General features: G+C 44.1%; 1 protein-coding gene across 5 annotated transcripts in view; it reads left to right on the top strand.

The window, feature by feature from the left end:
* LOC127007517 (mucin-2-like) overlaps window positions 1–15242 on the top strand; it is a 114575-nt gene extending 99333 nt beyond the window's left edge. Inside the window, exons 13-20 of one of the 5 annotated variants that reach the window (XM_050878647.1) lie at window positions 62–1963; window positions 2516–3985; window positions 4144–4365; window positions 4792–4836; window positions 12807–13391; window positions 13550–13771; window positions 13971–14940; window positions 15094–15242. In XM_050878647.1, coding sequence (XP_050734604.1) covers window positions 62–1963; window positions 2516–3985; window positions 4144–4365; window positions 4792–4836; window positions 12807–13391; window positions 13550–13771; window positions 13971–14940; window positions 15094–15187 — 5510 coding nt within the window. In that variant the 3' untranslated portion in view covers window positions 15188–15242. Of the gene's footprint in view, window positions 1–61; window positions 3986–4143; window positions 4366–4791; window positions 4837–12806; window positions 13392–13549; window positions 13772–13970; window positions 14941–15093 lie in introns of all 5 variants that reach the window. The other 4 variants (XM_050878646.1, XM_050878645.1, XM_050878643.1 and 1 more) reach the window with 4 other exon arrangements.
* The last annotated feature ends 30 nt before the right edge of the window (window positions 15243–15272 follow it).

The raw sequence follows: 15272 nt of genomic DNA, 5'->3' as shown, positions 1-15272 counted from the left end.
AAAACGATATAAGTGTACTACCTGCTGGGATTTAACACAACTTCATGATCTGTTTTCCCAGATGTCCTTGAGTCCCTGAGCAAAGTGACAGATGAACCTGTGACCACCACCTCATCGCCCACTCAAGATGGATACTCTACAGCTTCAGTTGAGCCAGACGAGTCAACAACTACAGCGCCTGATGCAGTGGTGACAGTCCCTGAATCTACATTTGAAACAATAGATGTTGAACAAACAACTTATCAGCCAACAGATGACAAAGAAGTGACTGATGCTCCAACAGTCACTGGAGAGACTACTCCACACACCGCTGTCGAAGCCAGTGAGTACACCACTGATGCTCCAACGGGAACCAGTGGTGTCACATATACTCCCCCAGTATCAACTGAGACCACCGATGCCGCGACAGATGAGAAGGAGACCACTGATGCTCCGACAGATGAGAAGGAAACCACTGATGCTCCCACAGATGACGTGGAGACCACTGATGCTCCGACAGATGACGTTGAGACCACCGATGCTCCCACAGATGACGTGGAGACCACTGATGCTCTGACAGATGAAATTGAAACCACTGATACTCCGAAAATTGAAGTGGAGAGCACATATGCTCCGACAGTTGAAGAGGAAAGCACTGATGGCCCGACACATGAGATGGAAACCACTGTTGCTATAACATCAACCGGTGAGACCACTCCACCCTCTATTATTGAAGCCAGTGAGTTCACCACTGATGCTCCAGCTGGAACCATTGGTGTCACATACATTCCACCAGTATCAACCGAGACCACCGATGCTCCGACCGGCGCAATAGAGACCACCGATGCGCCAACAGATGAACCGGAGACCACTGATGCGCCAACAGATGAAGAGGAGACCACTGACATTTCAACAGATGAAGTGGAGACCACTGATACTCCAACAGATGAAGAGAAGACCACCGATGCACCAACAGATGAAGTAGAGACCGCTGAGGCTCCAACAGATGAAGAGAAGACAACTGACATCCCAACAGTTGAAGAGGAGACCACTGATGCTCCAACAGATATAGAGGAGACCACCGATGCTTCAACAGCAACTGGGGAGACCACTCCACACTCAGTTATCGAAGCCAGTGAGTACACCACTGATGCACCAACAGGAACCAGCGGCGTCACATACACTCCCCCAGTATCAACTGAGACACCCGATGCTCCAATCGATGAAGATGAGACCACCGATGCTCCGACAGATGAGAAGGAGACCACCGATGATCCAACAGATGAAGTGGAGACCACTGATACTCCAACAGATGAACTGGAAACCACTGATGCTGAAACTGATGAAGTGGACACCACTGATGCTCCTACAGATGAAGTGGAGACCACTGATGCTGCAACAGTAACTAGAGAGACCACTCCACACACAGTTATCGAAGCCAGTGAGTACACCACTGATGCTCCAGCTGGAACAATTGGTGTCACATACATTCCTCCACTATCGACTGAGACTACCGATGCTCCGACAGATGAACCTGAGACCACTGATGCACCCACAGGTGAAGTGGAGGCCACAGACGCTCCAACAGATGAAGTTGAATCCACCGATGCTCCCACAGATAAAGTGGAAACCACTGATTCTCCGACAGATGAAGTCCAGACCTCCGATGCACCAATAGATGAAGTGAAAACCACTGATGCACCCGAATATGAAGTTGAAACCACTGATACTACCACAGATGAAATGGAGACCACCGTTGCTCCGACAGATGAAGTGGAGACTACTGATGCTTCATCAATAACTAGAGAGACCACTCCACACCCAGTTATCGAAGCTAGTGAGTACACCACTGATGCACCAGCCGGAACCAGTGGTGTCACATACACTCCCCCAATATCAACGGAGAGTACCGATGCCCCAACGGATGAAGTAGAGACTACTGATGCTTCAACAGATGAAATTGAGACCACCGATGCTCCCACAGGTGAAGTGGAGACCACTGATGCTCCGACAGATGAAGTGGAGACCACCGTTGCTCCGACAGATGAAGTGGAGACTACTGATGCTTCATCAATAACTAGAGAGACCACTCCACACGCAGTTATCGAAGCCAGTGAGTACACCACTGATGCTCCAGCCGGAACCAGTGGTGTCACATACACTCCCTCAATATCAACGGAGAGTACCGATGCCCCAACGGATGAAGTAGAGACTACTGATGCTTCAACAGATGAAATTGAGACCACCGATGCTCCCACAGGTGAAGTGGAGACCACTGATGCCCCGACAGATGAAGTGGAGACCACCGTTGCTCCGACAGATGAAGTGGAGACTACTGATGCTGCAACAGTGACTAGAGAGACCACTCCACACGCAGTTATCGAAGCCAGTGAGTACACCACTGATGCTCCAGCCGGAACCAGTGGTGTCACATACACTCCCTCAATATCAACGGAGAGTACCGATGCCCCAACGGATGAAGTAGAGACTACTGATGCTTCAACAGATGAAATTGAGACCACCGATGCTCCCACAGGTGAAGTGGAGACCACTGATGCTCCGACAGACGACGTTGAGACCACCGATGCCCCGGCAGATGAAGATGAGACCACTGATGCTGCAACAGTGACTGGAGAGACCACTCCGCACACAGTTATCGAAGCCAGTGAGTACACCACTGATGCTCCAGCTGGAACCAGTGGTGTCACATACACTCCCCCAGTATCGACTGAGACCACCGATGCCCCGACAGATGAGAAGGAGATCACTGATTCTCCGACAGATGAGGAGACCACCGATGCACCAACCGATGAAGTGGAGATCACTGATGCTCTGACAGATGAAGTAGAGACCACTGATGCTCCAACCGATGAAATGGAGACCACTGATGCTCCTACAGATGAAGTGAAGACCACTGATGCTCCGACAGATGAAGTGGAAATTACTGATGCACCAACAGTATCTAAAGAGACCACTCCACACACAGTTATCGAAGCCAGTGAGTACACCACTGATGGTCCAGTTGGAACAATTGGTGTCACATACATTCCTCCAGTATCAACGGAGACTACTGATGCTCCGACAGATGAGAAGGAGACCACTGATGCTCCCACAGAAGAAATGGAAACTACCTATGTTTCAGTAGATGAGGAGACCACTGAGGCTCCAACAGATGAAGCGGAAACCACCGATGCTCCTACAGATGAACTGGAGACCACTGATGCTTCAACAGCAACTAGGGAGACCACTCCACACACAGTTATCGAAGCCAGTGAGTACACCACTGATGCTCCAGTCGGAACCAGCGGTATCACATACACTCCCCCAGTGTTAACTGAGACCACTCATACTTCAGTAGATGATAAGGACACCACTGATGCTCCCACAGATGAGGAGACCACCGATGCTCCCACAGATGAGAAGGAGATCACCGATGCACCGACAGATGGGAAGGAGACCACCGATGCACCGACAGATGGGAAGGAGACCACCGATGCTCCGACAGACGAAGTGGAGACCACTGAAGCTCCAACAGTGTTAATTGAGACCACAGCGTCTTCTGAAGAAACAAGCAGAGTCACTGACTCTCCGACAGAAACAAGTGAGCCAACAGATGCGGCAGCAGAGGTAGAGGAGACCACTGTTTCACCAGGAGAAATTATGGAGACCACTGACTCTTCTACAGAAGCAGAAGAGATTACTGACTATCCGGCAGATAAGGAAGAACATACCACCATTGAAACTGTCACTGGGAGGCCATCAGAAGTAGAACCTGACCTAACCACACCTTCAACAGAAGGTGTTCCAGGCGAGGGAAGCTGTTACTTCAATGGCACAGTGTATGCTAACGGAGACTCGGTGCCACCGTCCTCAGCATGTCAACTATCCTGCCTGTGTCAGAACAGTCTCATTGAATGCACTCTTGAGAACTGTGAGACCCCAGCTCTTGAGGAAGGCTGCCAGCTGCAGGAAATTGCCGGCCAGTGCTGTCCAGTGTCAAATTGTAGTAAGTATGTTTTTTAACGTTATAATTATTGTCAGGGTAGTTATGGAGAGAGAGAGAGAGGGGTGTGTGTGTGTGTGTGTGGGGGGGTGGGTGGGTGTGTGAGTGCTTTACAAGAAATGTAGCAGAAGCTAAATGTTCTTCTTACAATTCCCAAACAGCCATAGAGACCACCCCTGACACCCCGTCTGACAAGTGCTACGTCGACGGCAAAGAGTACGCCAGCTACGACCCGGTGCCCAGCGAAAATATCTGCAAGGACTGTTTCTGTTACCGAGGAGAGGTTAAGTGTGCTACCCTCCAGTGCCCCGCCGCGCCATCACCAAACTGTCGGGCCGTTGTTCGGGACATATCGATATGCTGCCCGGAGTATATATGTGATGGTAAGGGATGAAGCAGATCTTCTTTTGTGTGTCTATCGGCCTTTGTTTGTTTATTTTCTCTCTCTCTCTCTCTCTCTCTCTCTCTCTCTCTCTCTCTCTCTCTCTCTCTCTCTCTCTCTCTCTCTCTCTCTCTCTCTCTCTCTCTCTCTCTCTCTCTCTCTCTCTCTCTCTCTCTCTCTCTCTCTCTCTCTCTCTCTCTCTCTCTCTCTCTCTCTCTCTCTCTCTCTCTCTCTCTCTCCAAATGGATATTATTATTTTTCCATATTATTCAGAACACAATTCCTTTATCAGTGGTTCTAAATCAACATGGTTTACCTATTTTTTTTTTCCTTTCATGTACTCGTATATTTAGAGTAACGTATCAAACACAATACCGCATTCTTTATGGTGTCTGTTTTACACTGTTATTTTGTCGTATTTTTTCAGGCGACGAGGCAGCCAAGGAGACGACGACGGTCTCCACATTCACTGGTGAGACAACTACACCTGTTCCCGCAGACACAGATGACACAATCACAATTACAACAGCAGAAACTTATGACACAACCATTTTCCCAACTAAGGAAGCTTTTGACACAACCACTGTCTTCCCCACCGACACTTACGACACAACCACCAACCAAACTTATGACACTACCACGTCCGCCTCCATAGACACTCATGACACAACCACTCCCATCACCCCAGATACTTATGACACAACCACTGCCCCTAGTGAAGATACCTACGACACAATAAGTACTGATTCCACGATAGAAACCTTTGACACCACAACTCTTGAAACGGAAGACATGTTTGACACCACCACCACTGCCACTCCAGAGGCTAAAGAAACGTACACCACCACTACTACACCCACAATAAAAACTGATTATCCGCAGTATACTGAGACACTTGAAATAGAAGACACGACCACTATGAAAACAACGTACACTGACCACACATTGGTACCCATTTTTGACATCACAACTTTCCCAACATCATATATCCCACCACACCCAAGTGAAAATATAACCACTTCAACCACGCAAGAATATGATCCTACAACTCTTGTTCCTACAGTAGATACTGAAGACACTACACCTTTCGCTCCACGAGAAACTGATTATACAACTCTGCTTCCCACAAAAGAAACTAAAGACACAACCACTTCTGTCACAAAAGAAGTCGATTACACAACTGTTGTTACCACGAAAGTTATTAATGATACAATCGCTTATACAACGGAAGAAACTGATTATGTAACTTACTTTCCAACAAAAGATACTGAAGACACAACCACAGTTATCAGAGGAGAAATCGATTACACAACTGTTGTTCCAACAAAAATTACTGAAGATACATTTGCTACAAATGAAAGTGATTACACAACCGTTCCTCCCACAAATGAAACTGATTTAACAACTGTTGTTCCCTCAGAAGAAACTGATTACACAACTGTTCCTCTCACAAACGAAACTCATTACACAACTGTTGTTCCCACAAAAGAGACTGATTATACAACTGTTCCTCCCACAAATGAAACTGATTACACAACTGTTGTTCCCTCAGAAGAAACTGATTACACAACCGTTCCTCTCACAAATGAAACTGATTACACAACTGTTCCTCCCACAAATGAAACTGATTACACAACTGTTGTTCCGACAAAAGAAACTGTTTACACAACTGTTGTTCCCTCAGAAGAAGAAACTTAACCGTTCCTCCCACAAATGAAACTGATTACACAACTGTTCCTCCCACAAATGAAACTGATTACACAACTGTTGTTCCGACAAAAGAAACTGTTTACACAACTGTTGTTCCCTCAGAAGAAACTGATTACACAACTGTCCCTCCCACAAATGAAACTGATTACACAACTGTTGCTCCGACAAAAGAAACTGATTACACAACTGTTTCTCCCATAAAGGAAACTGATTACAAAACTGTTGTTCCCTCAGAAGAAACTGATTACACAACTGTTCCTCCCACAAATGAAACTGATTACACAACTGTTGTTCCGTCAGAAGAAATTGATTACACAACTGATGACACAACTGTTCCTCCCGCAAGAGAAACTGATTTCACAGCTGTTGCTCTCACAAATGAAACTGATTACACAACTGTTGCTCCGACAAAAGAAACTGATTACACAACTGTTCCTCCCACAAAGGAAACTGATTACACAACTGTTGCTCCGACAAAAGAAACTGATTACACAACTGTTCCTCCCACAAATGAAACCGATTACACAACTGTTGTTTCCTCAGAAGAAACTGATTATACAACTGTTGTTCCCTCAGAAGAAACTGATTTCACAACTGTTGTTCCCTCAGAAGAAACTGATTACACAACTGTTGTTCCCTCAAAAGAAACTGATTACACAACTGTTGTTCCCTTAGAAGAAACTGATTACACAACTGTTTCTCCCGCAAGAGAAACTGATTTAACAACTATTCCTCTCAGAAATGAAACTGATTACGTAACTGTTGTTCCCTCAGAAGAAACTGATTACACAACTATTGTTCCCTCAGAAGAAACTGATTACACAACTGTTCCTCCCACAAATGAAACCGATTACACAACTGTTGTTCCCTCAGAAGAAACTCATTACACAACTATTGTTCCCTCAGAAGAAGCTGATTACACAACTGTTGTTCCCTCAGAAGAAACTGATTACACAACTATTGTTCCCTCAGAAGAAAATGATTACACAGCTGCTCCTCCCACAAATGAAACCGATTACACAACTGTTGTTCCCTCAGAAGAAATTGGTTACACAACTGTTGTTCCCTCAGAAGAAACTGATTACACAACTGTTCCTCCCACAAATGAAACTGATTACACAACTGTTGTCTCCTCAGAAGAAACTGATTACACAACTGTTCTTCCCTCAAAAGAAACTGATTACACAACTGTTCCAACCACAAATGAAACCGATTACACAACTGTTGTTCCGTCAGAAGAAACTGATTACACAACTGTTGTTCCCTCAGAAGAAACTGATTACACAACTGTTCCTCCCACAAATGAAACCGATTACACAACTGTTGTTCCCTCAGAAGAAGCCGATTACACAACTGTTGTTCCTTCAAAAGAAACTGATTACACAACTGTTGTTCCTTCAGAAGAAACTGATTACACAACTGTTGTTCCCTCAGAAGAAACCGATTACACAACTGTTGTTCCCTCAGAAGGAACTGATTACACAATTGTTCCTCCCACAAATGAAACTGATTACACAACTGTTGTTCCCTCAGAAGAAATTGATTACACAACTGTTCCTCCCACAAATGAAACTGATTACACAACTGTTGTTCCCTCAGAAGAAACTGATTACACAACTGTTCCTCCCACAAACGAAACTGATTACACAACTGTTGTTCCCTCAGAAGAAACTGATTACACAACTGTTCCTCCCACAAATGAAACTGATTACACAACTGTTGTTCCCTCAGAAGAAACTGATTACACAACTGTTGTTCCCTCAGAAGAAACTGATTACACAACTGTTGTTCCCTCTGAAGAAACTGATTACACAACTGTTGTTCCCTCTGAAGAAACTGATTACACAACTGTTGTTCCCTCAGAAGAAACTGATTACACAACTGTTGTTCCCTCAGAAGAAACTGATTACACAACTGTTGTTCCCTCAGAAGAAACTGATTACACAACTGTTGTTCCCTCAGAAGAAACTGATTACACAACTGTTGTTCCCTCTGAAGAAACTGATTACACAACTGTTGTTCCCTCAGAAGAAACTGATTACACAACTGTTGTTCCCTCAGAAGAAACTGATTACACAACAGTCGTTCCCTCTGAAGAAACTGATTACACAACTGTTGTTCCCTCAAAGGAAACTGATTACACAACTCCTCCTCACACAAGAGAAACTGATTACACAACTGTTGTTCCCTCAGAAAAAACTGATTACACAACTGTTGTTCCCTCAGAAAAAACTGATTACACAACTGTTGTTCCCTCAAAGGAAACTGATTACACAACTGTTGTTCCCTCAGAAGAAACTGATTACACAACTGCTGTTCCCTCAAAGGAAACTGATTACACAACTGCTGTTCCCTCAGAAGAAACTGATTACACAACTGTTGTTCCCTCAAAGGAAACTGATTACACAACTGTTGTTCCCTCAAAGGAAACTGATTACACAACTGTTGTTCCCTTAGAAGAAACTGATTACACAACTGTTGTTCCCTCAGAAGAAACTGATTACACAACTGTTGTTCCCTCAGAAGAAACTGATTACACAGCTGTTGTTTCCTTAGAAGAAACTGATTACACAACTGTTGTTCCCTTAGAAGAAACTGATTACACAACTGTTGTTTCCTTAGAAGAGATTGATTACACAACTGTTCCTCCCACACTTAAAACAGATTACACAAAGGTTGTTCCAGCAAATGAAACTGATTATACAACTCCTGTTCCCTTTGAAGAAATTGATCACACAACTCTAGTTCCCACAATTAAAACTGATTACACAACTGATGTTCCCGCAGAAGAAACTGATTACACAACTGTTGTTCCCACAAATAAAACTGATTACACAACTGTTGTTCCGACAAATGAAACTGATTACACAACTGTTGTTCCCTCAGAAAAAACTGATTACACAACTGTTGTTCCCGCAGAAGAAACTGATTACACAACTGTTGTTCCCACAAGAGAAACTGATTACACAACTATTGTTCCCACAAGAGAAACTGATTACACAACTGTTGTTCCCACAAGAGAAACTGATCACACAACTGTTGTTCCCACAAGAGAAACTGATTACACAACTGCTGTTCCCCTAGAACAAACTGATTACACAACTCTTCCTCCCACAAATATAACTGATTACTCAACGGTTGTTCTTTCAGCAGAAACTAATTATACAACTGTTGTTCCCTCAGAAGAAACTGATTTCACAACTGTTGGTCCCGCAAAAGAAACCGATTACAAAACTGTTGTTCCCGCAGAAGAAACTGATTACACAACCGTTTCGCCAACAAAAGAAACTGATTACACTACTATTTCTCCCACAAAAGAAACTGCTTTCACAACTGTTGCTCCGTCAGAAGAAACTGTTGTTCCCTCAGAAGAAACTAATATCACAGCTGTTACTCCCACAAAAGAAACTTATTACACAACCGTCGCTCCCACAAAAGAAACTGATTACACGACTGTTCTTCTGTCAGAAGAAGCTGATTACACAACTGTTGCTGATTCAATAGAAACTGACCACACATCTGCTCCTCCCACATATATAATTTTTCCTTCCATACCTAAAACTGATTACACAACTGTTGCTGATTCAGTAGAAACTGACCACACATCTGCTCCTCCCACATATATAATTTTTCCTTCCATACCTAAAACTGATTACACAACTGTTGCTGATTCAGTAGAAACTGACTACACATCTGTTCCTCCCACATATATAATTTTTCCTTCCATACCTAAAACTGATTACACAACTGTTGTTCCCTTAGAAGAAACAGATTACACAACTGTTGTTCCCTTAGAAGAAACTGATTACACAACTGTTGTTCCCTTAGAAGACACTAATTACACAACTGTTGTTCCCTTAGAAGAAACTGATTACACAACTGTTGTTCCCTTAGAAGAAACTGATTACACAACTGCTCTTCACTTAGAAGAAACTGATTACACAACTCCTCCTCACACAAGAGAAACTGATTACACAACTGTTGTTCCCTCAAAAGAAACTGATTACACAACTGTTGTTCCCTCAAAAGAAACTGATTACACAACTGTTGTTCCCTCAAAAGAAACTGATTACACAACTGTTGTTCCCTCAGAGGATACTGATTACACAACTGTTGTTCCCTCAGAGGATACTGATTACACAACTGTTGTTCCCTCAGAGGATACTGATTACACAACTGTTGTTCCCTCAAAAGAAACTGATTACACAACTGTTGTTCCCTCAGAGGATACTGATTACACAACTGTTGTTCCCTCAAAAGAAACTGATTACACAACTGTTGTTCCCTCAGAGGATACTGATTACACAACTGTTGTTCCCTCAAAAGAAACTGATTACACAACTGTTGTTCCCTCAGAGGATATTGATTACACAACTGTTGCTCCCTCAAAAGAAACTGATTACATAACTCTTGTTCCCTCAAAAGAAACTGATTACACAACTGTTGTTCCCTTAGAAGAAACTGATTACACAACGGTTGTTCCCTCAAAAGAAACTGATTACACAACTGTTGTTCCCTCAAAAGAAACTGATTACACAACTGTTGCTCCCTTAGAAGAAACTGATTTCACAACTCTCCCTCACACAAGAGAAACTGATCACACAACTGTTGTTCCCTCAAAAGAAACTGATTACACAACTGTTGTTCCCTCAGAAGATACTGATTACACTACTATTGTTCCCTCAGAAGAAACTGATTACACAACTGTTGTTCCCTCAGAAGAAACTGATTACACAACTGTTGTTCCCTCAGAAGATACTGATTACACTACTATTGTTCTCTCAGAAGAAACTGATTACACAACTGTTGTTCCCTCAGAAGATACTGATAACACAACTGTTCTTCCCTTAGAAGAAACTGATTACACAACAATTCATCACACAAGAGAAACTGATTACACAACTGTTGTTCCCTTAGAAGAAACTGATTACACAACTATTGTTCCATTAGAAGAAACTGATTACACAACTCTTCCTCACACAAGAGAAACTGATTACACAACTGTTGTTCCCTCAGAAGAAACTGATTACACAACTGTTGTTCCCTCAAAAGATACTGATTACACAACTGTTCTTCCCTTAGAAGAAACTGATTTCACAACTGTTGTTCCCTCAAGAGAAACTGATTACACAACTGTTGTTCCCTCAAGAGAAACTGATTACACAACTGTTGTTCCCTCAAGAGAAACTGATTACACAACTGTTGTTCCCACAAAAGATATTGAAGACACGACCACTTCTGCCACAAAAGAAGCTGATTACAAAACTGTGCTTCCTACAGAAAAAACTGATTACACAACTGTTGTTCCTTCAGAAGAAACTGATTACACAACTGTTGTTCCCTCAGAAGAAACTGATTACACAACTGTTGTTTCCTCAGAAGAAACTGATTACACAACTGTTGTTCCTTCAGAAGAAACTGATTACACAACTGTTGTTCCTCCAGAAGAAACTGATTACACAACTGTTCCTCCCACAAAAATAACTGATTATACATATATTTCTCCCACAAGAGAAACTGATTACACAACTGTTCCTCCTAGAAGAGAAACTGATTACACAACTGTTCCCACAAAAGATATCGATGACACAGTCACTTTTGCTACAAAAGAAACTGATTATAAAATTGTGTTTCCGACAGTAGAAACTGATTTCACAACAGCTGTTTCCTCAGTGGAAACTGATATCACGACGGATGTTCCGACAAAAGATATTGAGGACACAACGACTTTTGAAACAAAAGGAACTGAGTTTAGAACGTTTGTTCCCACTGAAGATATAGAAGACACAACATATGAAACAAAAGAAACGGAACGCACAACTACATTTGAAACAAAGGAAACTGATTTTACAACAATTACTTCCACAGAATATATTGAAGATACAACTACTTTTGTTACAAAAGAAACTGACTATACAACTGTTGTTCCAACTAAAGCAACTGATTATACAACTGTTTCTTCCACAAATGAAACTGATTACACAACTGTTGTTTCCTTAGAAGAAACTGATTACACAACTGTAGTTCCCTTAGAAGAAACTGATTACACAACTGTTGTTCCCTTAGAAGAAACTGATTACACAACTGTTGTTCCCTTAGAAGAAACTGATTACACAACTGTCGCTCCCTCCGAAAAAAGTGATTACACAACTGTTGTTCCCTCAGAAGAAACTGATTACACAACTATTCCTCCCACAAATGAAACTGATTACACAACTGTTGTTCCCGCAAAAGAAACTGATTACACAACTGTTGTTCCCACAAATGAAACTGATTACACAACTGTTGTTCCCGCAATAGAAACTGGCTACACAACTGTTGTTCCCACAAATGAAACTGATTACACAACTGTTGTTCCCACAAATGAAACTGATTACACAACTGTTGTTCCCGCAATAGAAACTGATTACACAACTGTTGTTCCCACAAATGAAACTGATTACACAACTGTTCTTCCCACAAATGAAACTGATTACACAACTGTTCTTCCCACAAATGAAACTGCTTTTACTACTGTTGAAGACACACTCACTTTTGCCACAAAAGAAACTGATTATACTACTATTGTTCCCACAATAGATTTTGAAGACACAACCACTCCTCTCATTTCTGAAACTGATCATACGACTATTTTACAAAGTAATGAATCAAAAGACGCAACAACAGAATCAGATTCTACAACAGCTACTACCACTAAAGAAACTTATGACACTACAACTGTTTTTGTTACAGAAACTGATGACTCAACTCATGTTTCAGCAGACACCGACTCCACAGTTACTGTTGCCCCTGGAGACACCGACGACACCGTTACTGAAGATATTGGCGACACAACCACTGCTGTCCCTGACGACACAGCCACCGTTACTCCAGAAGACACAGACGACGCAGCCACCGTTACCCCAGAAGACACAGACGACGCAGCCACCGTTACCCCAGAAGACACAGACGACGCATCCACTGTTACTGCTGCTACTCAAGTCGGTGAAGACACAACCACTGTTTCTCCTGACGACACTGACGAGACACTGACGCTGGCTACGGAAGACCCCAGTACTACTGAGAAGACATCCACCGTCACTCCTGAAAGCGAGACTGTTACGGAAGATGTGGAAGACTACGCCGACTGTGTAGTAGAGGGTCAATCATATGGAGACGGCGCCACTGTCCCGACCACGTCCCCCTGCCAGGAGTCATGCCGCTGTGATAACGGCTCGGTGATCTGCAGCAGGCTCTCGTGTCCTCTGCCTCCCCCTGTCTTCCTTCGTTGCTCCAAGCTTCCCGCCAACGGCTCTTGTTGTCCTCTCTACGACTGTCGTACGTATCATTATTATTATTATTATTATATTATTATTATCATCATAATCATTATCATTAATTTCACTTATCATGGACAGGTGCTTACAAATAGGTAATGGAACGTTGTTTCACATGGTCAAGAATTATTTGTAAACAATCATTTCTTCCCATCTCAGCTCCGGACACTGTTGACACCTCGACGGCATCTCCCGCCTGCGTGGAGAACGATGTCTCCTACCAGCACGGTGAATTCATCCCCATGGAGTCAGATTGTGTGGACTGTTATTGCTTGTCCGGCGAGGTGGTGTGCGCCACGCGGGAGTGTGTCGCTCCGGCAACCAACTGCGTGCCGCTAAAACAGCCCGAGGGAAGCTGTTGTCCCACACAATACGAGTGCTGTAAGTAAATCTCAGTCTAGTATTGACTGTTTTGGTATAGTCTTCTTTAGTGCACCATTGGTTATTGAATTAGGAATTGAGGAAATTAATATAAAGTTTAAAAACGTATAGAACTTGTCCAACGCCATTCATGCTATGAATGCATTCATACATCTGTCTTTCGTGTAGTAATTAATGGGTGCATTACTCTCTTCCCCAGTCGAGACACCAACTCCCGACACAGAAGTGACAGCAGATGGCGCCGCCGCCACGACGGAGGCCACTTCGGAAACTAGCGCCGAGGTGGAAGCCTCCGTGGCTGTCACCGATATGACACCTTCAGTATCAGAAGATTCTGTATCAACTGTGGCTGAGCAAGTAACCGAAGCCTCGTATGCTACTGACGATGACTCAGACAAAGTAAGTCAACCGGGTGTCACCGAATCTGTGGCTGCGACAGTTGCCACTGTCCCCGGCGTCAGTACTACCACTGAGACCTCTCCCGAAAAAATTGAGGGCGATTCTGAAGAGACACTTATAACCACTGATAGTCCAGATGTAATTCAAGAGATTACTTCTTCTGAGGCGCACGCAAGCAGCACAGAGTCCACGGAAGATGAATTGACTACAGCAAGCCCGAGCCCAAGCAGCAGCGAACAGCCAGAGAGTGACGAGAAAGAGGACGGCGTAAGTGCAGTAACAGAACCAGTGTCTCCCAGCACTGCTGCCACCACGCCTAGCACAACAATCTCCACCACAACCGAAGTGTCTCCTTTCCCACCCTTCCCCGGCTATGTCGACACCACCACCACCACCACCACCACTCCCATGACTTACGGCCCAGGAGCTTGTGTGTTCAACGGGAAGGTATACGCCTCGGCCCAGCAGATCCCTCGTGACGACCCATGTGACTTCTGCTTCTGCTTCCGCGGTGACATTATCTGTCTGCAGCAGTCGTGCCCGCCACCTATCCCCAACTGCTACGAAGAGGCCATTCCAGGCTTCTGCTGCCCGCGCTACGAGTGCCCGGTGGTACAGACACTCGTCAATGTCACCACCACCACCACGCCCATCCCCACCTACCCACCCGTCCAGCAGCAGGTGGAGGTGGTTATGTGTGAAATAGGTAACCGATACTATCACCAGGGGCAGCTTGTGGAGGAGGCGTCTGGGCCCTGCCTCGAGTGTAGGTGAGTACAAGCTACCATACATCAAAAGCTGTACCCGTGTGCGCATAATTATACATGACGTAAATTCACATGGTATCGTCTATTAATATGTTGCATGGTTTTATCGTCCCTCACGTTTCATTCCTTACACGACCCTTTCTCCTTTTTTTTCAGGTGTGGAAGCGAAGGGATGATGCAGTGCAACCCGAAAGAGTGCAAAGCAGAGCCCATGCTGAGAAAGATACTAAGCAGCAAGTACCAGGGATGAGGCAGCCGGGCGTAGCGAGGGCTGGGCGGTGATCCAGCCGGCCCGCCAACCTCTCTGATCCACCCTCCTGAGGTTCACCGCCACT

This window comes from Eriocheir sinensis, chromosome 35, assembly GCF_024679095.1.
Source record: "Eriocheir sinensis breed Jianghai 21 chromosome 35, ASM2467909v1, whole genome shotgun sequence".
Lineage (NCBI taxonomy): Eukaryota > Metazoa > Arthropoda > Malacostraca > Decapoda > Varunidae > Eriocheir > Eriocheir sinensis.
The sequence above is the reverse complement of the archived record's forward strand: the minus strand, read 5'-3'. Positions and strand labels throughout refer to the sequence as shown.